The sequence below is a fragment of the Neolamprologus multifasciatus genome, chromosome 5 (genome assembly GCF_963576455.1).
Source record: "Neolamprologus multifasciatus chromosome 5, fNeoMul1.2, whole genome shotgun sequence".
Taxonomy (NCBI): domain Eukaryota; kingdom Metazoa; phylum Chordata; class Actinopteri; order Cichliformes; family Cichlidae; genus Neolamprologus; species Neolamprologus multifasciatus.
The window spans coordinates 34,230,311-34,248,400 of record NC_140443.1 but is presented as its reverse complement, the minus strand read 5'-3'; the positions used below and the strand labels follow the sequence as shown (position 1 = coordinate 34,248,400).

Sequence of the window (18,090 nt, the reverse complement as noted above, 5' to 3'; positions counted from 1 at the left end):
GTCGTTTGGGGCCATCATCCTGATGTACTCCTGGATGTTCTATGTCTTATACAGGACAGTGGTTCTGACACTCATTAGTTGCCAGCCTCCTTCCTTCTGCTTAGTGTACAATCTCAGGGTGGTGGATTTGGGCCAAAACCCTGCATGCATGGTTAGGCGCTTACTTTTCTTGATGTTAGTGGCTTCCGTCTCCTCCTTTGGCCAGCTTATTATCCCAGCAGGATACCTGATCATAGGCAGGTCTTGCGCGACTGTGTTTTACTCCTTTGATAGTCCTGATATTAAGGCTGCACGATTTTGCATAAAATGAGAATCACGATTTTTTTTGCTTAGAATTGAGATCACGATTCTCTCATGATTTTCTTTTCCAGTATAAATATTTATTGCACTTATTAACTGCACATCAACTTTGTAACAGTTGAGACTGAACATAAAAACAATAAATAAACATAAAACAACAAATGTCTCACATTTTGTCGTTGCCGCAAAATGTTGTACTGCTTGTAATTCCGTCTCCACCGTTGCTCGACGCTGCGTGTATAGAGCAGGTAGTGCAACAATAGAAAAATAGTTGCGGGACGGCACTGTGTAGCGTTTGTCTAGGGTGTTGATCATTTTCCTAAATCCCTCGTTTTGCACAGTGTTGATGGAGCCATATCTTAGTGATAGCCTCCGTAATTTCTTTGTGCCTGCGGGAGTTCGACGGGTATAGGGAAGCGCTGTATAAGGTTCCCCTTATTGATGTTTGGGTGGTTGACCGGGACGGATTTTCTCCTGTCACTTTCTTGGCCTTTACAGCTTCATCATCTCTCACGTGCTCTCCGTTGTTTTTTCCCTGCCAGCTGGCTTCTGTATCACGTGGTATAAGGCTCCGCCCTTGTCATTTGCTGAGCAGGAAGAGTGAGCGCTTGTTTTCATGCAGATTATGTCCCGGATAAAAATGCGGTACAATCGTCGTCTTTTTTTCTTTTTTTAAAAAATCGTTGTCATTTGGAAATGAGATCGCACATAAGTATGAATTGAGATCACGATTTTCTAACGATTAATCGTGCAGCCCTACCTGATATTCCTGCCAATTCTTTTGGTACTGATGAACGGGTACATGGCTCAAAACATGAGTGTTTTGAGCGTGGTATGAGCCCCAGCAGATAGAGGAAATGATTGACATCCAGAAATCCTACCAGTGGTTGGACAAAACTGAACTGAAAGACAGCACAGAGGCACTAATCATGGTAGCACAGGAATAAGCTCTGAGCACAAGATCCATAGAGGATGAGGTCTGTCAAACCAGGCAAGACCCCAGGTGCAGGCTGTGTAAATTCTGTGGAGAACAGCTGGTTTATTCTCCTGCCTTCTATTTCTTCAAGCAGCTTTCCAAGGCTGTGAGTCTTTGCTTGGGAGTCCTCAGGTATGGGCAACAAGATCTGGGCAATCAATCTTATAGCAATGAGAATATAAAATATAGAAAAGAGACACAAAGCCACTGACATCAAGACAAGGAAGCTCCTCACCATGCATGGAAGGTTCTAACCGAAATCCAGCACCTTGAGACTGCATGCTAAGCGAAAGGAGGCCGAGGACTAGTGAGTATCAGAACCACTATACACGATGAGACTACAAAGAAACACGAGTGCATCAGGAAGATGGCCACAACTGACTGTGTGCATAATCAATGCCTTAGGCAGCAGAAACCCAAGGAAGAAAAAGATCAAGCAAAATAACCATCATTAAAGGACAGGCCCCTGCATGGGATGTGACACTGGCAGATAGACGAAGTGACTAACATACAGAAATCCTACCAAAGCTGGACTGAAAGACTAATTTCGCCTTTTCTCCAAAAGGTCTGCTTGAAAAAGTTGATGATGGTAGAATTAATTGCAGCTTTGTGTGAGAAAATTATTGGCAATTTTCTGTAATTATGTGATATTGACAGCTGACCTAACGTTCACCCACATTTTTGCGTGGCTATTGGTAGTTGTTTTCTCTGTTTCAGAAACAGCTGATGAAATCAGAGTCTAGTACTTGTCAGGATTAAGAATAGAGATGTCATCATCCTGCGCCGGAGTCAGAATTGATTGCAAACGAAATGGCAAGACATGTGGATGAAATGGATGCACTGGGCTGTTGAAAGTCAGTTAACAGAAATAGCAAACCTTAAAAAAAACATATAGATTTGACACATAGATGTTAGATTTAACAGTCTGAGCCAATGTCACAGCCTGTATGACTACCCAGCCACTGCCAACTGATTAGGGCAAAATAACCTCCACTACCAAACACTGACATGAACTGGATGTTAAAAAAAGCTGAATCCTGAAAAGACAGGATGGTGCCAAATGGTCCTCAAACTGGTCCCACTGCAAACCTTCACAATATATAGAGAACAATACAGAATTCTGCCAACGGATAATTTACTAGACAAGTTAAAATTTTCACCTGATGTTGGAACTAAATACAGGTTGGATCATCAAAGCCTTAATATTTTATTTTAAGTGACCAAATTTAAGCAGTCCATTTTATAACTGTCAAAAACAGTTGTCACACATGAACTCGACTGTTGCCTATGCAAGCACGCAGAAGGAAAGCCCAGGGCTGCAGTGCATGTGCAAAAACAGCTAAAGACCTTTGGAAATGAAAGTTGGGTATCAGCAAAATAAAAGTTATTCTATATTTGTCCTCTGGGAACCGTACACATGTCCATTGTTCATTAGAATCCACCCAGCGTGGACTAAAGTGGTGCACTGACTAAGTCATCTAGTATTCATGTTAAGCGTCACAGGCTTGCGCACAACTCAGTTCTTAGAATTTGCATAGTTTGCAGTTGGCAAAACACACAGCTCTGGAAAAAGGCAACTGTTGTCTGTTGATCATAAAACTTAGGACTTATTGATTACTCAGCATGAAGGCTCATGGAATGTGTACAGCCCTCTTGTTCAGTCAGCGAGAGTTTGGTCCGGTGAACAGCCTCCGAAAGGAGGCTATTAGTCAGTGAAACAGCACTGGGACTCCAACTAGGCAGGTGGTTGAGCTTTGCAGACCTAGCGCCTGCTCAGGACATTATCTGCCAAATCCCTTATTAGGAAAGAAAAATATTCGAATAGAAGTTTTCTGTAACAGTCTGTGTTGTTCTTACTTCAGGTGAAAGACATGAAACTTCTACCCCACAGCAGCACTGTGTTTAGCTGTTTGAAGCCTGGGTAGGCTGCAGCTTTGCTGACAGGGGTGACCCTCTAACAAAGCACAGATCAATGGAACAGAGCGGTGGACTGGGGCAGTTATCACCCAAACCTTTCCAGCCTAGGACCATGCTGTGCTGTTTGGCTTGACTTTGAGGTGATAGTCTTTTAACTGTTGTTACTGGACTTTTTTCCCAGTGTATCAAAGGTTTTTAGTGACTCGTGGAGGGCAGGAGATTTTACCAAACAATTTAGCGATACAGCGTTTTCTCTTTTCTTTTCTCCTAGCAGACCAGTGTACACGCACATACACACACCTGCTTTCCCAGTCTGGATCTCTATGTTCTGGCTGAAGCGTCCGCAGCCTGCTGAGGTTCTGGCTCGGACCTGGAAGATATACTTGGTACCTGGCTTCAGCCCTGACACTCGGGCGCTGGTGTTTTTGGACTTCAGAGTGGAGTAACTGTGCTCTTCATTATCCTGCAAGAATGACAAATACATCTAAAGATTAGGGTTGTGAAGATTGGTGTGACTTCCAAAAATGTGAACAATAGTTTCAGAAATGAATTAAATCAGTCGTCTGTTATTCTCGAGGTGTGGAGTAATGTTGCTTTGCTAAGCAAGTTTTACATTCAAGTTGTTATTTGGCATCAGTGCGCGATGCATTAAACTGTAACAACAGCAAGACCAAATCTAAGCAAGACACCTTTAGGGTCTACACTGAGCTAGGCTGTTTTTGTGACTAAGCCTGTGACTGAATACCAAAATAAAAAGTGAATAACAATTAAAATATTAGCAGACTGGGGGGAAGAAATGGTGGAAAACACAAAGCTGCAAATCAAAGTCTCTTTCTTGACAAACCCAGGTCCTCGATGCAAATATTACTGCATCCAGGACCACCTGCAAAAAACATAACAATGACACACAAAAATTGCAATATATGACACTCATGGGTTGACTAAATCCAACAAATGTACTGACATAAAACTAAAATATTTACTTTAACACACAATGACATGAGTGGCTTTATTTCTTATTAATGAACAAGTGAATTCTAAAGCAGTGGTACAAAATCCCACATTTCATTCAAATTGTGTTTTTTTAAAGAATAATGACATAACCCCCAAAAGCTGAGAGACTGTCTAAAATGTAAACAAAAGCACATTGTAATGATTTACATAAACCCGTATTTAGTTTATAATAGAACACAGAAAACGTCCCAAATTCTAAATTAGAAAACTTGCAATTTTAAGCTCATTTAAATTAGATGAAGGCAACACAATTAAGCTGGGATGAGGCCATGTTTACCAGTGTCTCGTCTTTTAATAACAGTCTGTACTTTACTGTGCTGCATCCAGTTGCTGGATTTTTGGGAGAGGATGCTGTCCCATTCTTGTCTGACCCAGACAACAGTCCTGGGTCCCAGGTCTTCTTAGTCATAGTTTTTATTTCATGATATGCCATGAGAGTTGCAAGTCGGTGGATTCTGTTCTTATTTACATTTTATATACACCCTTTCTACAAATAATAACGGACTTTTAAAAGCACACAGATTTTCAGTTTGGATAAAACCACACAGTAAAGACAAATATATATGTCCCAATATAAAAACACACAGTACAGTCTTGCAGGCTGTTCTGCTTACACACTTCATGCACACACTGGATGCAAACAAGCCAAGAATAATGGACACAAAAAATGAAGGAAATGCTAACCACTGATTCAGCCAGATTGGTGGGCTGATCCATCATCAGTGTCCATCATCATCTCTGATAGATAAATAACCGAAATCAGTTGTAATCCCAGTAGCTCTCTAACAGAAATGCTATTTATTCTTTCTATGCCTCTATAAAACACTTCATCATACATGGAAACTTACCTTGCTGTACACATACAATTGGTAAATTTCATACAGCACACATTATTTAAAATGCTTTATCACGCCCACAGCTGCTACACAGCTGCAAGCTGCTTAGCAACCCGACTTTCTCTCATTCTCTTTCTTTTTATTTTGCATCCTTGTCTGTGTTTTGTAGGCAATTAAAAACTTTTTACTGTGTATTCCATTTTTAACAAAAACAAACTTAAACAACAGGCAGATGATATTCTTCAAACCAACAATTTAAACGACATTTATCACACGAATGCATGAACACTATAGTTTACTTGGACTCCTTTCCAAATGCACTATTATTCTTCCATGAAAACCCACCAGAGCGCCAAATGTGTATTGATCCATGGCTGACAATAGACCTCAACAAAATGCAGCATTTCCACCTGTTTGAGTAATATTTAATCAAAGCTACAGTGCCACCATTGTTTTAAAAAATAACTGAGCTTTTTTTGGAAATGACACTTTATTATTGAGGCCCATTTCTTATGATGAATCTCTTCGGTATGAAGCAGAGGACCTGGATCTGAGGTTTGCAGACACCGTAGAAAAGATGTAATGAATTATGAGGCAGAATTATAGGATTTGGTGACAATAAGGAAACTGCAGCCCAGATTTATCCTGTAAGTGCCTTTAAAGACGATTGAAAAAAATGGAAGATCCCACTGAATCTACCACAGCTATCACAACTCTCACTTTATTTCTTACAGTCTTCTTTAACTAGTAGACTCATTAGAGCCAATGCTGAACACAGGAAATGAATATAACCTGCTCTGTCAGTCAGACTTTATTGTAAATGCCTCAGAAAATCTTTTCATCTGCTTCTGTCAGTCAGAAAAATGACATGTACCCTGAATCGCGTTTGTCCTATTTTCTTGTTTCTTTTTTGATATTAGATTCATTTGTGATGCATCTTTTAGTTAAAAGTGAATTGTCAATATTATTATGCATACCTATCTGTCTTACAAAATTCAGCTGTTTACATGTATATATTCATCAAAAAGGGGATGTGCTGTTTACCATATTCCTATTTTGAAGTCTTGACCATGTTCATCATTATCAATAATTTAGACATATTTTAAATGTGTGGTGGAAAAACACTCAACAAAACAATCTAAAGAGTTACAAGGTGCACAGTAGAGCAGCTAAATCATTTGGGTGTCCCGGGGAAGGATAACAGCCAAATTATAAAGTGTTGGCTCTCACTTGTTTTCATCATCGTCAGCTGCAGCAGCCACCGTCCTCGCCGTGACTCACTGTTGTTCAGTACAGTACTAAAAAACCTTACGAAAGCACATTGCTGACTTGTCCACTTGAAAATCCCCCACAGGCGTCTCACCCCTGAGCGAGGCCAGATTAAGACAGCAGCACAAGAGACGAGCTAATCCTTCAGAACTCCCCACACCATCCTGCTTGTTTGGCTATGAGACCGCCGGCTCTCAGGCTGCTCCCTCTGCAATTAGCTGATTTCCATCAAACCACACACACACACACACACACACACACACACACACACACACACACACACACACAGAAAACCACACATACATGCACATTCAGGCAAACACTTGTGGCAATTAGCTTATCGACAGGTCACGCCCGCCAAGCCGCTGGCTGTCACTGTCCCTTTCGCTAAGTTGGAAACTACACCGTCTCGTTCTCTTTCTTGCTCTCATTCTCTCAAAACCCCCATTTCCTTTCAAGTAGCTCAGCTGCCAGCAGGGTCTTTTTCTTGTATTAAGTTATCCTGAGTCTGTCCAACCGTCACTCCTCTGGTTTCACAATATTGTGCCTAAGCTCAGTCGAGGCCCTTTGAAGACAATGCGTTTACAGGTACAGTTTTTCCTCTCATGAGATGCCTGAAGAGTTTCACGTAAGTTCTTTTTGGAAAATAAGCACAACAGGTTGGCATCGGCCTCAAACAAGTGACTACAGAACTGTTTTTAAGGCTTGAGTGGTACAGATGTAGCAACTGGCGTACCTTCTCATAATATTTGATGTCGTACTCGAGGATAACTCCGTTGGGCTGATCGGGTTCGTGCCACAGCAGAGTCACGCTGTTCTGGCTGGTGTTCTCCTGCCGGATCGCTAACACTTCAGAGGGGGCTGCACAAGAAACAGGGAAGACATGGTTTTGTCAACTCTAGATGTTTTTCCATGGTTACAGAGCGTAAGGAGATGAGGTTACTATGAAGTAAGTAAAGGTCTTCTCTGACAGGCTTTTTGTTTTGTTTGTTTTTTCACCTGCTGTTAGCTTTAAGCTGCAACTCGCTCGCTGATGGCATCCAACTTTATTTCTAGAGTTTCTAGAATTTTAACTGCTAATAAGATAGAGGTTCTAATTGTTGCCCAAGGCAAGGTGTAATTAACAAAGATTAAAAGATTTCTTCATGAAGTCTTACTTTAAACCTAGATTAAATGTAATTCTGTTGCACAAAAATATTGTATTGTTATCAGTGTGTTACCTTGGCTTTTTACTTGTGTGCTGTACTCACATTTGGTCTTAAATCAAATTCAAAGTTGTATTAAAGATGTATTAAAAAGAACAAAACCTAATTTTACATCCACAAACACTGCTTTTCACCTCCTGTCATTTGTACCAGACGTCCTTTTGGAGACATGCATTAGTCAGTGAGTGACATTAACAGTTACTTCCAACTAGTCAACCAGAGACTGATTACAAGTCATCACTGTCACATTCATCACAACAGAAATGGGCCGAGTTGTGTTCATGACGTCAGCGTGGAGCATAGAAGAAAGTTAGCCATGAGTCCTGTTTGCTGACAGTAGCAGCTATTCCAACTAGTCCTTACAGAAACAAAGTGCACATTGCACAACCTGTTTTTCATTATCAGCACAAAATGTCACTGAGACAGCACATTCCTTTTAAATATTGTTATTTTGGCACTTCTGCACATTTGACAGTAAAAGAACCACAAAGTGAGAAAAGTATGTCTGATAATGGGCCAAGGCTCCGAATGATGTGACTGCAAGTGAGTCGCCAATAACTCACAGGGGACTTTTAAACTTGAGATTTAAACATTTTATTTCATTTCATTTTCATGAAATTTCTCTTCTTTTAGCTTCGGATTATTATATAGTTTTCACACTGACTTATTTAAGGTTAGATTTGTGCACTTGCATGTATGAACATGCACCACTGATGCAATCATATCTTATGCTACCAATATAAACCAGTCACAATCCTGCTTCAGTGCACCTTTATAGATCTGTAACGCCGTTGTCATCCATTTACTTTATGTGCTACACGTACAGATTTTGTATTTATGATTATTTATTTTATTATTTAAGACCACACTCCCTTTAAGCCAACTTATTTCTGAATGGCTCAGAGCAGGAGATTTGTAAGGAGGGTGGAGATTCTGTGTCTACTAAAGCTTTGGGCCTGAGTGACCACATCCGTGATGTCATAGATCCAGAGCAGAGCAGATAGTTATGCTGCAATAGACGTAGGCTGCCGGGGGATTCCCATGATGCATTGAGTTTTTCCTTTCCAGTCACCTTTCTCACTCACTATGTATTAACAGACCTCTCTGCATTGAATCATATCTGTTATTGACCTCTGTCTCTCTTCCACAGCATGTCTTTATCCTGTTTTCCTTCTCTCACCCCAACCAATCACAGCAGATGGCCCCGCCCCTCCCTGAGCCTGGTTCTGCTGGAGGTTTCTTCCTGTTAAAAGGGAGTTTTTCCTTCCCACTGTCGCCAAAGTGCTTGCTCATAGGGGGTCATATGATTGTTGGGTTTTTCTCTGTATCTATGAAGCGCCTTGAGGCGACTTTTGTTGTGATTTTGCGCAATATAAATAAAATTGAATTGAATTGAATTGAATAGATCCAAGAGTAGACATAACTGTCTGACGCCTGTGCTTTTGCCTCACAGGGATCACTTTAATATTCACTGGCTTTATTTGAATTAGAAACTACACCACTGTAACAGAATATAAATGACAGAAAATAAAGAAAGTCTCCTTAATGTATTTGTGAGAGATTCACAGACTCTTTAAATCTTTACTAAAAGACTCTACTTGCGAATTCTCTTGAACTCACAGTTCCTTTTCTGCTGTCGTTACTTTTTTAGTTTCTGTTAAGACACTTTCTCTTTTATTTCAAAATCTCTGTCATACACTTCAATTGTTTCTACTTTAAAGTCTGTGAGAAAGTAGCCATAAGCATGGCGATCACTGAGCTAGAGGCTTCAAATTGGACTTTACATCCATATTAGTTTACATTCCTTGTATTTTTTTCAGCTTTATATTTCCTAATTTTTTCTTTGTTTCTTTTTTGTGTTTCTTGTGAGTTCTTTGTATTACTATCTCCTGTTTTTGAATTTCTACACTTTACAGATCCTTGTGTGGAGGCTGTGGCTCGTGCTCGAGCTCCTCTGGAGAAAAACGTCTATTATATATTTGGGAACCAGGAAGTAATGAAGTCACAAATACAGACCTAAGATCATTTCCTCTCATCGCACTTCAGACAGAGAAATTTATTTTGAGGAAAAGCACAAGCCAAATACACTGGATATACATCAGGCTGTGATTAACTGAATTCAAAGTAAGGGCTGCCTACTAAACTCCTCGTAATGATTTCCAGTACGTCATTGTTCTGAACCCTACCTGCCTGGTTCGTTGTGATGTTGACCACGGCGTAAGGTGTTGGCTCATTGGTTAGGTGTGACACTGCATTCATGGCCAGGATGCGGAAGGAGTAGTTGGTGTGGGCCACCAGGTTGAGCACTGTCACCCAGGACTCCTTCAGCCCGGTCTGGCGAGGAACGAATCGCACCGCAGCCGTTCCCGAACGCTCCACCATCCCTCCTCCCCCAACACTTGCCCCTCCACCCGCCTTCCCTCCACCAGTGATGCCTCCAGGGGAGGATGAACAGTCCTCACAGGGCCCTGCTTCTCCTGAGCACTTCATACACAACACGCTGTACTGCAAGTCGCTGCGACCCCCTGTATCCAGAGGACGGTCCCACTCTAAATTCACAGAGGTCCCATTGACGGAGGAGATGACGCTTACTGGAGCAGATGGAGGGCCTGGAGAAAAGAGAGATTTGAGTTCATTCGGAGGTTTGATCATGTCTGAAAAAAAAGTAAATTCGATTTCTGAGGCAAAGATAAGTTCAGCACATCATGTCACGGTTATCGTGTGCTGTTTGAGTGTGTTTATGTGCATGTCTTTTCACTTTTTCAAGGCAATCCCACACCTTTCCTGTGGGATTGGGCTTTCTGGCACACGGTGTTTTTGTACTTACGGGAGCATGGAGCTGCCGGTGTGTCATCTGCTGCCCGATAGTAGTTGGTGTCACAGGGGCAGGAGAGGGCGGCTCTGGTCTCTGAGTGGCTGTGTTGAGGACATTTACCACACAGGCCATCGCCTGCCACCGGCTTATAGAAACCCACCTCACAGGCTGCAGAAATGGGGAGATAGAAACAGAAAGAGTGAGAGAGGGGCAGGGAGAATAAATAGAGTAAATAGAGACCTCGCAGGGAAGCTGCATTGCCATAATCACTCAGACCGTGATAAAATTCAGAGAGAGTGCATTCAGAGAGGCATGAATCACACTCTTATAGCAAGCTGTGCATATCAACGTGAAGCTTCAACTTTTTCAAAACTGTGTCATCTCCTCTAAAGCATTCATTTTAGGACATAGACCCACCCCAACTCCCCCTTAATCTATGTATAATTACAGGCCTTGTAACCGCAGAGACTGCAGAGCAGGGGAGATGAAAGTCATACTTCTTTCTGTTCAGATTTGGGCTGAAAAGGCGCTGCACTGTTGATACTCCCAGTGAGACCATCTGAATCCAGACCGTGTTTCAACCTTATTCAGCTGCTCTGATACATATTCACTTTTAACTCTGCACTGATTAATAATAGAGGAGCTCTGATAAATATATTCTCTTTCCAGGCAGTTAATAGGCTTCTGCTTTGGTAAATGGGGCAGGGGTAAACCTCGCGTACACGCAGCAAAGCATCATATATGAAAACGATGCATCCCTGTTTTTCTTTTTCGCACATGGTAATTTGCGCTTCCTCAAAATGCTGTTTTAGTTTACAGATGCAGTCTTTGCCTAAACTTTCCTTCTAAAGCAAATAGAAGAACATTTTAGGGCTTTAGACATCAAAGACACTGAAAGAAACATAAAATGGGAAATCAAGAAGAGCAAATTTATAAGAAAATATACAGCTGACATGTGTTCCTGATTATTGAAGACATTTTTAGATATGTTTGTAAACGATTAAAACCACTCCCCATGCAAATGTTCAGCAAATTCATTTAATGTAGGGTCATTTGATGCAGTTATTTTTATGATATTATATTTTGAGAATCCCTCATAAAGCAGCTTTTAGTTATTTAAAACAGTGACAGCTGACAATATAAGAATCCGTCCTTATCTAAAATCTAGCCATCTTCAGTGAATGGGAAGTTGCTACCACAATAATGTAATCCCACTGGCTTCCCCACAGCTGAAATTACAGCTTTTATCTGCCTGAACCTGGTGGCAGTGGGAAGTCATCCGTCCACTACTCAGTAGGTATGCACAGGTAAGCTTTGACTGACATATGAATATGAAATGGAAATGGGGACAAAAGACAAACAATGTGGAGGACTTCTTGGCTCCAAAATTAAACCAAACCAAACAATCATGATGTTCCCTCCATGTGTCAGTAGACCTCTTCATTAGATGCTTTAGGCTTAACAAAGGAAAGAAAGAAAACATCTGATCTTTTACCCAAATGGAAGTCAAACCAGATTCAAAACAAACACCAGAGACCAATTAGCAATTGCAACACCAATTAAGTCTTACACCCAGAGATGGGCAGTAACGCGTTACTTGTAAACTGATTACTTTTTTCAAGTAACAAGTAAAGTAAGGGATTACTGTTGCAAAAATGGTAATTAGATTACCGTTACTTTCCCGTAGGAACGCTGCGTTACTCCGTTACTGAAACCGTGATTTTTTTGCCAGAATGTCTCATGACAGTGACCTAAGCGAGTGCAACGTTGGTGACAACAGCTGTGTGCAGATCAACAGTGGATCATATATCGAGTGCAGAGAGAGTATGAGCGTGCAGCGTTTAAAGCGTGGAAGTACTGACCTTACTTTGAGTTTGATTCCGTAAAAAGTGACAAAAACATTAGTGTCCGTTGTGCGTGGGAAGAAAACTTCTTTTTACAGCGAAAAAAAACCCCTAAACAAGCTACGAGGTAATGGGAAATTCACAGAGAAACTCGCGGATTCTTCCACTGACCGCAGCACACCTGCACCAGGGTAAACCTCCGCCTACCCCACACCTGCTTTACAGGTGAAAATAGAGCAACAGGACCGCTAGTCTTTGGTTTTATTTATTTTCTGCTGTGTTTTACTTGCATCTATTTGAAAGACTGAGTGTAAACACACAAAAAATATATTTTATGTGCTGGAATGTGCAGAAAATAGGTTTAAATGTTAAACTAATTTCTTCCAGTCAGAGAATGTTGCATATAATTAAATTTTTGCTTGATGCATTAAGTTAAAAGATTAAAACTAATAAAACAAGTTTTAAAAATGGACTTTTCCATCTGATCACATTTTGTATGATGGATTATGTAGAAAAAGTAGAATTGGGCTGAAAGATCTATCGCTTTATTACCTATTCAGGTTGTAAATCGTGATTTTAAAAAGTAACTAAGTAACTAAGTAATTAATTACTTTTGAAAATAAGTAATCAGTAAAGTAACTGGATTACTTTTTTGGGGAAATAATCAGTAATTATTTACTGATTACGTTTTTCAAGTAACTTGACCAACACTGCTTACACTACACCCACTTTGGAAAATATACAGTATTTATATAGAAGATATGAACTAGAGATTTTGGGAGATACTTACACAGGTAACATGTAAATGACTTTCAGGGGGGTAAAGGAGGAAGAGGCCATGGAGCCTCAGCAACAAGTGTTCAGGACACTGCCAGGTTTGTATTTCAGAGCCAGAAGTGGCCATATTTACACTGAAATGTAACCAGTTTTATTTGGGTTTACTTATATAACAAGAACAATATAAAGCCTCACTTTATATTGTAAGCTAAGGATGCTACAATTAGATACAAAAACAGTGCTAAATTATAAGCTACAGCTAGCAAGCAAGGTTAGCGAGCTGAATTCATGGCTGCAACACATACTTGCTAATTAATCTTGTGAGTGAATGAGCTGCCTGGACATGAGGACACAGAAGTAATTATGGAGAAAGTGGGTTTTATTTAACAGAAAAAGAAAAAATATATTATATATAAGTAAACAAATATAAAATAATAATAAAAGCAACTTAACAAAATACCACCAAATTAATTGCATTAAAAAACTGACTTAACAGACAAGACAAAGTGGATTTAAATATTAGCTCATCACACTAGTCTAACACACAAGGGACAACTGACAAAACGCCCCCAAAATAATTAAATAGTTACTTCAGTTAATGTGAATCAAGCAGAAAACCAAATATGTCTCATAAGTCAAAGAAAAGAAACCAACACATTAACTTCCACTGTGGTTTTTTAATGCTTATTTTTCAGTCTCGAAAGCTTTTGGGTTGGATCATATCCTTCATTGAACCTTTACTTGGATATCTGTACACTCCAAGTACACACATACTAGATTTCACTCCATATTGGACTGTTATTACATTAGGTCACTGACTAAATCTGCCCAGACAGACACATCCATCCAACTTGAGCCAAAAAGCTTAAAACCTGCAGAAGTACATTTTGCCACGATGACCTACTGTGACAGGCAGAAAAATTCACAACATGAAAACCGTATCAGCGAGGCTGGTAAACATTCTGTCAAAAAGAGGACTTTATATCGTAGCTTCAAAATCTGGCACCAAAGTTCTATTTTGAAGTGCAGCAAAAGCTTAAAGATTAATATATGCAAAACTGGCTATCAATTATAATCAATTATTTGAGGAAATAATCCATTTAAAACCTGTCAAGTATAGTAACAAAACATTCTGAGAAACTGAAAGCAGCAACAGTGTCTGTCCCAGGAGGTGTCAGCAGTGTTTCAATGAAAAAGGCATCCATGTTAGTGGGTTCACCAAGACATTCCCAAGCCAGCCCAGAAGCATGTCCTAGGCCCAAGAGCCTCGTCCCGGCCTAAAACACCTCCCCTAAGAGGCACACAGAAATCAGATACCTGCCAGATAGAACAGAATAGACTAGACTAGACTAGACTAGAATAGAATAGAATAGGATAGAATAGAATAGAATAGAATAATCCTTTAATTGTCCCACAGGGGAAAATTTGGTTGGTAAGCAGCAAAAAAACCCCAAAAAACACATATACAAACAGAACAGAAACACACAATATTTTTTACATATCATGGACAATAGTTACCAAAACAGTTATTAAAATTAAAGTACAGATAATTAGAAAACCCAGGTTTTTAAATAGTTAAGAATGTTTAGAATAATTAGAAAAGTACAGATTGTGTATTGCACATGTGCATTAAAAAGTAGGCATGTAACTTCCAATAAGTTAGTATATATAAACTGAGAAAAGTAATGTGCAAGTTATAACAGTAGTAGTTGTTCGGTTGATTAGTGCAAATTACAGCGCTGATGTAAACATCTGTGTTTGTTGGGAGCAGTTTTGATTGTACAGTCTGACAGCTGCAGGGAGGAAGGACCTGCAGAAACGCTCCTTCATGCGTCGAGGATGCAGCAGTCAGATACCTGAGCCACATCATATGGCTCTTATCCAGTGTGGAGGAGTAACAGCTCTACTCACCCCATCTCTACAATAGAGCCCTGACACCCTTCAGAAGAGGTTAATTTCTTTCATTTCTTCACTGCCCACTGATTATAACCATAGATAAGGGAAGGAAAGTAGATCGACTGGTAATTGGACAGTTTTACATTCACACTCAGCAGCTTCCTCACCACAACAGACTGTAATGCAGTAAAGCAGATGCTGCACCAATCAGACAAGCTACTCTACCCTCATCTGTGAGCAAATTCACCATACTTCACACTCGCAACTTGTTCCAGATGCACGGTGGGCATTCCACTGGTTTCCGGCTACAGAAATCAGACTGGTTCCAAATGATGCCTGCAGCATTTTACATTCACATAATATTTACAGAAATCAGCAATAGCTTGAAAATATTGTACGTCAGTTTTTGTTTTTTTTACTTTATTTATTAATTTATTTTTGAGAATATTTCATTGCACTCTGTATAAAAAGCTACATTACTGGTGTGGTAGCTTCCTCGACCTTTGTAAATGATACAATTCAAGCGATATCATGACTGATATTTTCCATGAAGCAAAAGTTCGAACCGCTGATTTTAAATTAATAAACTCTACATTTTCTAAGACTCTGGGGAAAAAAGCATTCTGAATTTGTAGTTTTTACCCTCTCCTGACTTTGTGTGATCAAACATCTCTTTTGCCATCTGTTGGGTTTTTGTACTTTTCTGTTCCAAACTGGTCATTTACAGTCTTTTAACTCTACAAATTTCAACGTAAAACTATTCTAAAGGCACTTCATTTATAAGGAACATTTCCATAATAGTAATACAGCCAGTTACAATATATTCTGGCTTTCAGGAAGTTTTAGCATCTAACAATTACTCATTTAAATTTTTGGATGCTTTGGGACTGTAGAGCTAGTTGTTTGTTCAGGTGTTTCTATTATCACTGGGTGGTGTATACATAAGAAGCACCCCTCTGTATAATACCCTGTAATTTAATAGCACCACAAAGAGAAGGTTTATCTTCCAAAATAACCATAAAGTTGACGTTAACAGCTCTCTAAGACTCCAAGCAAAATGGCAGATTGACACCGTGTTCATCATCTGTGGGTAACTTACAGTACTGTATATGGGACTGACTAACAAGTCTAATAACAAAGCTATCAAGCAAAATATGACCTCACAAACAGCTGGAGCTGATATTGGTTGCAATGCACAACAGGGATTTTAATTAATTACCTTTCATCAGGCTTGATGACTCGGGTTTTAGACAATGGTGCACGCACAGTGTTTTGTTAGTCTTGTCCGTAATTCAATCTCTATTATTTATAATTCATCATTTAATATACCATGACTTGTTCCTGTCTGCCTGTCCTTTCAGACAAAGATATAGGCGTCCATTAAGAGTGAGAAGGAGATGGAGAGAGGGGCTGCTGTGCTTCTAGATGTGTCATATAATTGTCATATAAAACCTGTCAGGGCTGATCACATCAGAAGACCTGGACAATCAATGTTATAAAAGAGCAACAGAAGACTTCTATGAGAAACGCATAACAATTAAAAGCTGGAAAAAAAAGAAAAGTTCAGCTGAAAATTCTCTGACGTGCACACATTTTGTTTTCTCCAGAGACTCCAAAGAGTAAACAACAGAAATGCAAGGCTGGCAGCAACCTATGATTACATTTGTTAGCTTTTCAAACGCTACATTTAAACACCACATATTACTTGTGGTGTTACTGTCAAAATCAGAAAGTATAATTTTTCATACGTATTGTTTTAATGCTATTCAGAGTTATCTTAAATTGCCAAACTAAATATATGATAATCTTCAGTAATATTGTCACATGTTGAAAATCTTAAACACCTTTAAGATGCTGCAAGAACATAAAGAAAGCCATAAGAAAACAGTTTTTAGGGGGCTGACACATTTGGGAACACAAACCAGAATGGGGAGCTGAGGTCGGTCAGCTGGTAAGTGTAAGGTGGAGAGGAGGCAGAAACAGCTCGCTTTACCAGCTCACATTTATTCTGCTGTTTACGGACAAATCCTGTGCTGAGACAAAAACGACTGGCTTTTATTTACAGTCATCAGGCTGACATGCCTGCAAAACCGAGAGGGATCTGCAGTGTTTGCAGCACATACTTCAGCTAAGACGGTTCGGGGGATTTTACTTCGAAGTCCATGGATTCCACCACAAAGCTCATTCTGGGTATTTATCCTTGGTTGTCAGCAGTGAGCGAGTCAGTATGGAAGCAGTATTGTCCCAAGTGAGACGAATATATTTTATTTTGCCACTTGGGGGCAGCAAAACAATCTGTAAATACATAATTCATACACTATTGCATCATAAAGTTGTTTACGGGAAACTTGTCACACGTTAAGAACAATGTCAGTATTTATATGAAGCTGTGTTTTTGGAGAATTTAAAGAATTAAAGTGTTCTTTAAACTCAGTTTTGGTCTCCACCAACTCATGAAGATGGTTTATCATTTATAATCGCATATTAAATTCTTCTGCATGTGTTGTCAAGTATGAACGATCAGATTTAAGTCTGGACTTTAAGTCTAGGACTCTAGAAACGTGTTGTTCCTAGAGTATTTAAAAGTAGAATGGGAGGCAGAGCCTTCAGTTTTCAGGCCCCTCTTCTGTGGAACCAGCTTCCAGTTTGGATTCAGGAGACAGACACTATCTCTACTTTTAAGATTAGGCTTAAAACTTTCCTTTTTGCTAAAGCATATAGTTAGGGCTGGACCAGGTGACCCTGAATCCTCCCTTAGTTATGCTGCAATAGATGTAGGCTGCCGGGGGATTCCCATGATGCATTGAGTTTTTCCTTTCCAGTCACCTTTCTCACTCACTATGTATTAACAGACCTCTCTGCATTGAATCATATCTGTTATTAACCTCTGTCTCTCTTCCACAGCATGTCTTTATCCTGTCTTCCTTCTCTCACCCCAACCGGTCGCAGCAGATGGCCCCGCCCCTCCCTGAGCCTGGTTCTGCCGGAGGTTTCTTCCTGTTAAAAGGGAGTTTTTCCTTCCCACTGTCGCCAAAGTGCTTGCTCATAGGGGGTCATATGATTGTTGGGTTTTTCTCTGTATCTATGAAGCGCCTTGAGGCGACTTTTGTTGTGATTTGGCGCTATATAAATAAAATTGAATTGAATTGAATTGAATTGAAATCTGATTAAGTCACTCCAAAATGGTGGACTTCTTTGAGTGTTTTGGATCATTGTCCTGCTGAAAACATGCACTTGACCC

At 39.9% G+C, this 18,090-nt stretch overlaps 2 protein-coding genes across 5 annotated transcripts in view; both read right to left on the bottom strand.

The window, feature by feature from the left end:
- The window catches only part of cdk18 (cyclin dependent kinase 18), a 637,630-nt gene that overhangs the window by 126,807 nt on the left and 492,733 nt on the right, over window positions 1–18,090 (bottom strand). The window lies entirely within an intron of this gene.
- The window catches only part of epha8 (eph receptor A8), a 152,602-nt gene that overhangs the window by 27,113 nt on the left and 107,399 nt on the right, over window positions 1–18,090 (bottom strand). For all 4 annotated transcript variants that reach the window (XM_085158887.1, XM_085158888.1, XM_085158889.1 and 1 more), the window contains exons 7-10: window positions 10,345–10,500; window positions 9,704–10,126; window positions 7,049–7,173; window positions 3,494–3,656 (exon numbers count right to left, since the gene is read on the bottom strand). In XM_085158887.1, coding sequence (XP_085015013.1) covers window positions 3,494–3,656; window positions 7,049–7,173; window positions 9,704–10,126; window positions 10,345–10,500 — 867 coding nt within the window. The remainder of the gene's footprint in view (window positions 1–3,493; window positions 3,657–7,048; window positions 7,174–9,703; window positions 10,127–10,344; window positions 10,501–18,090) is intronic.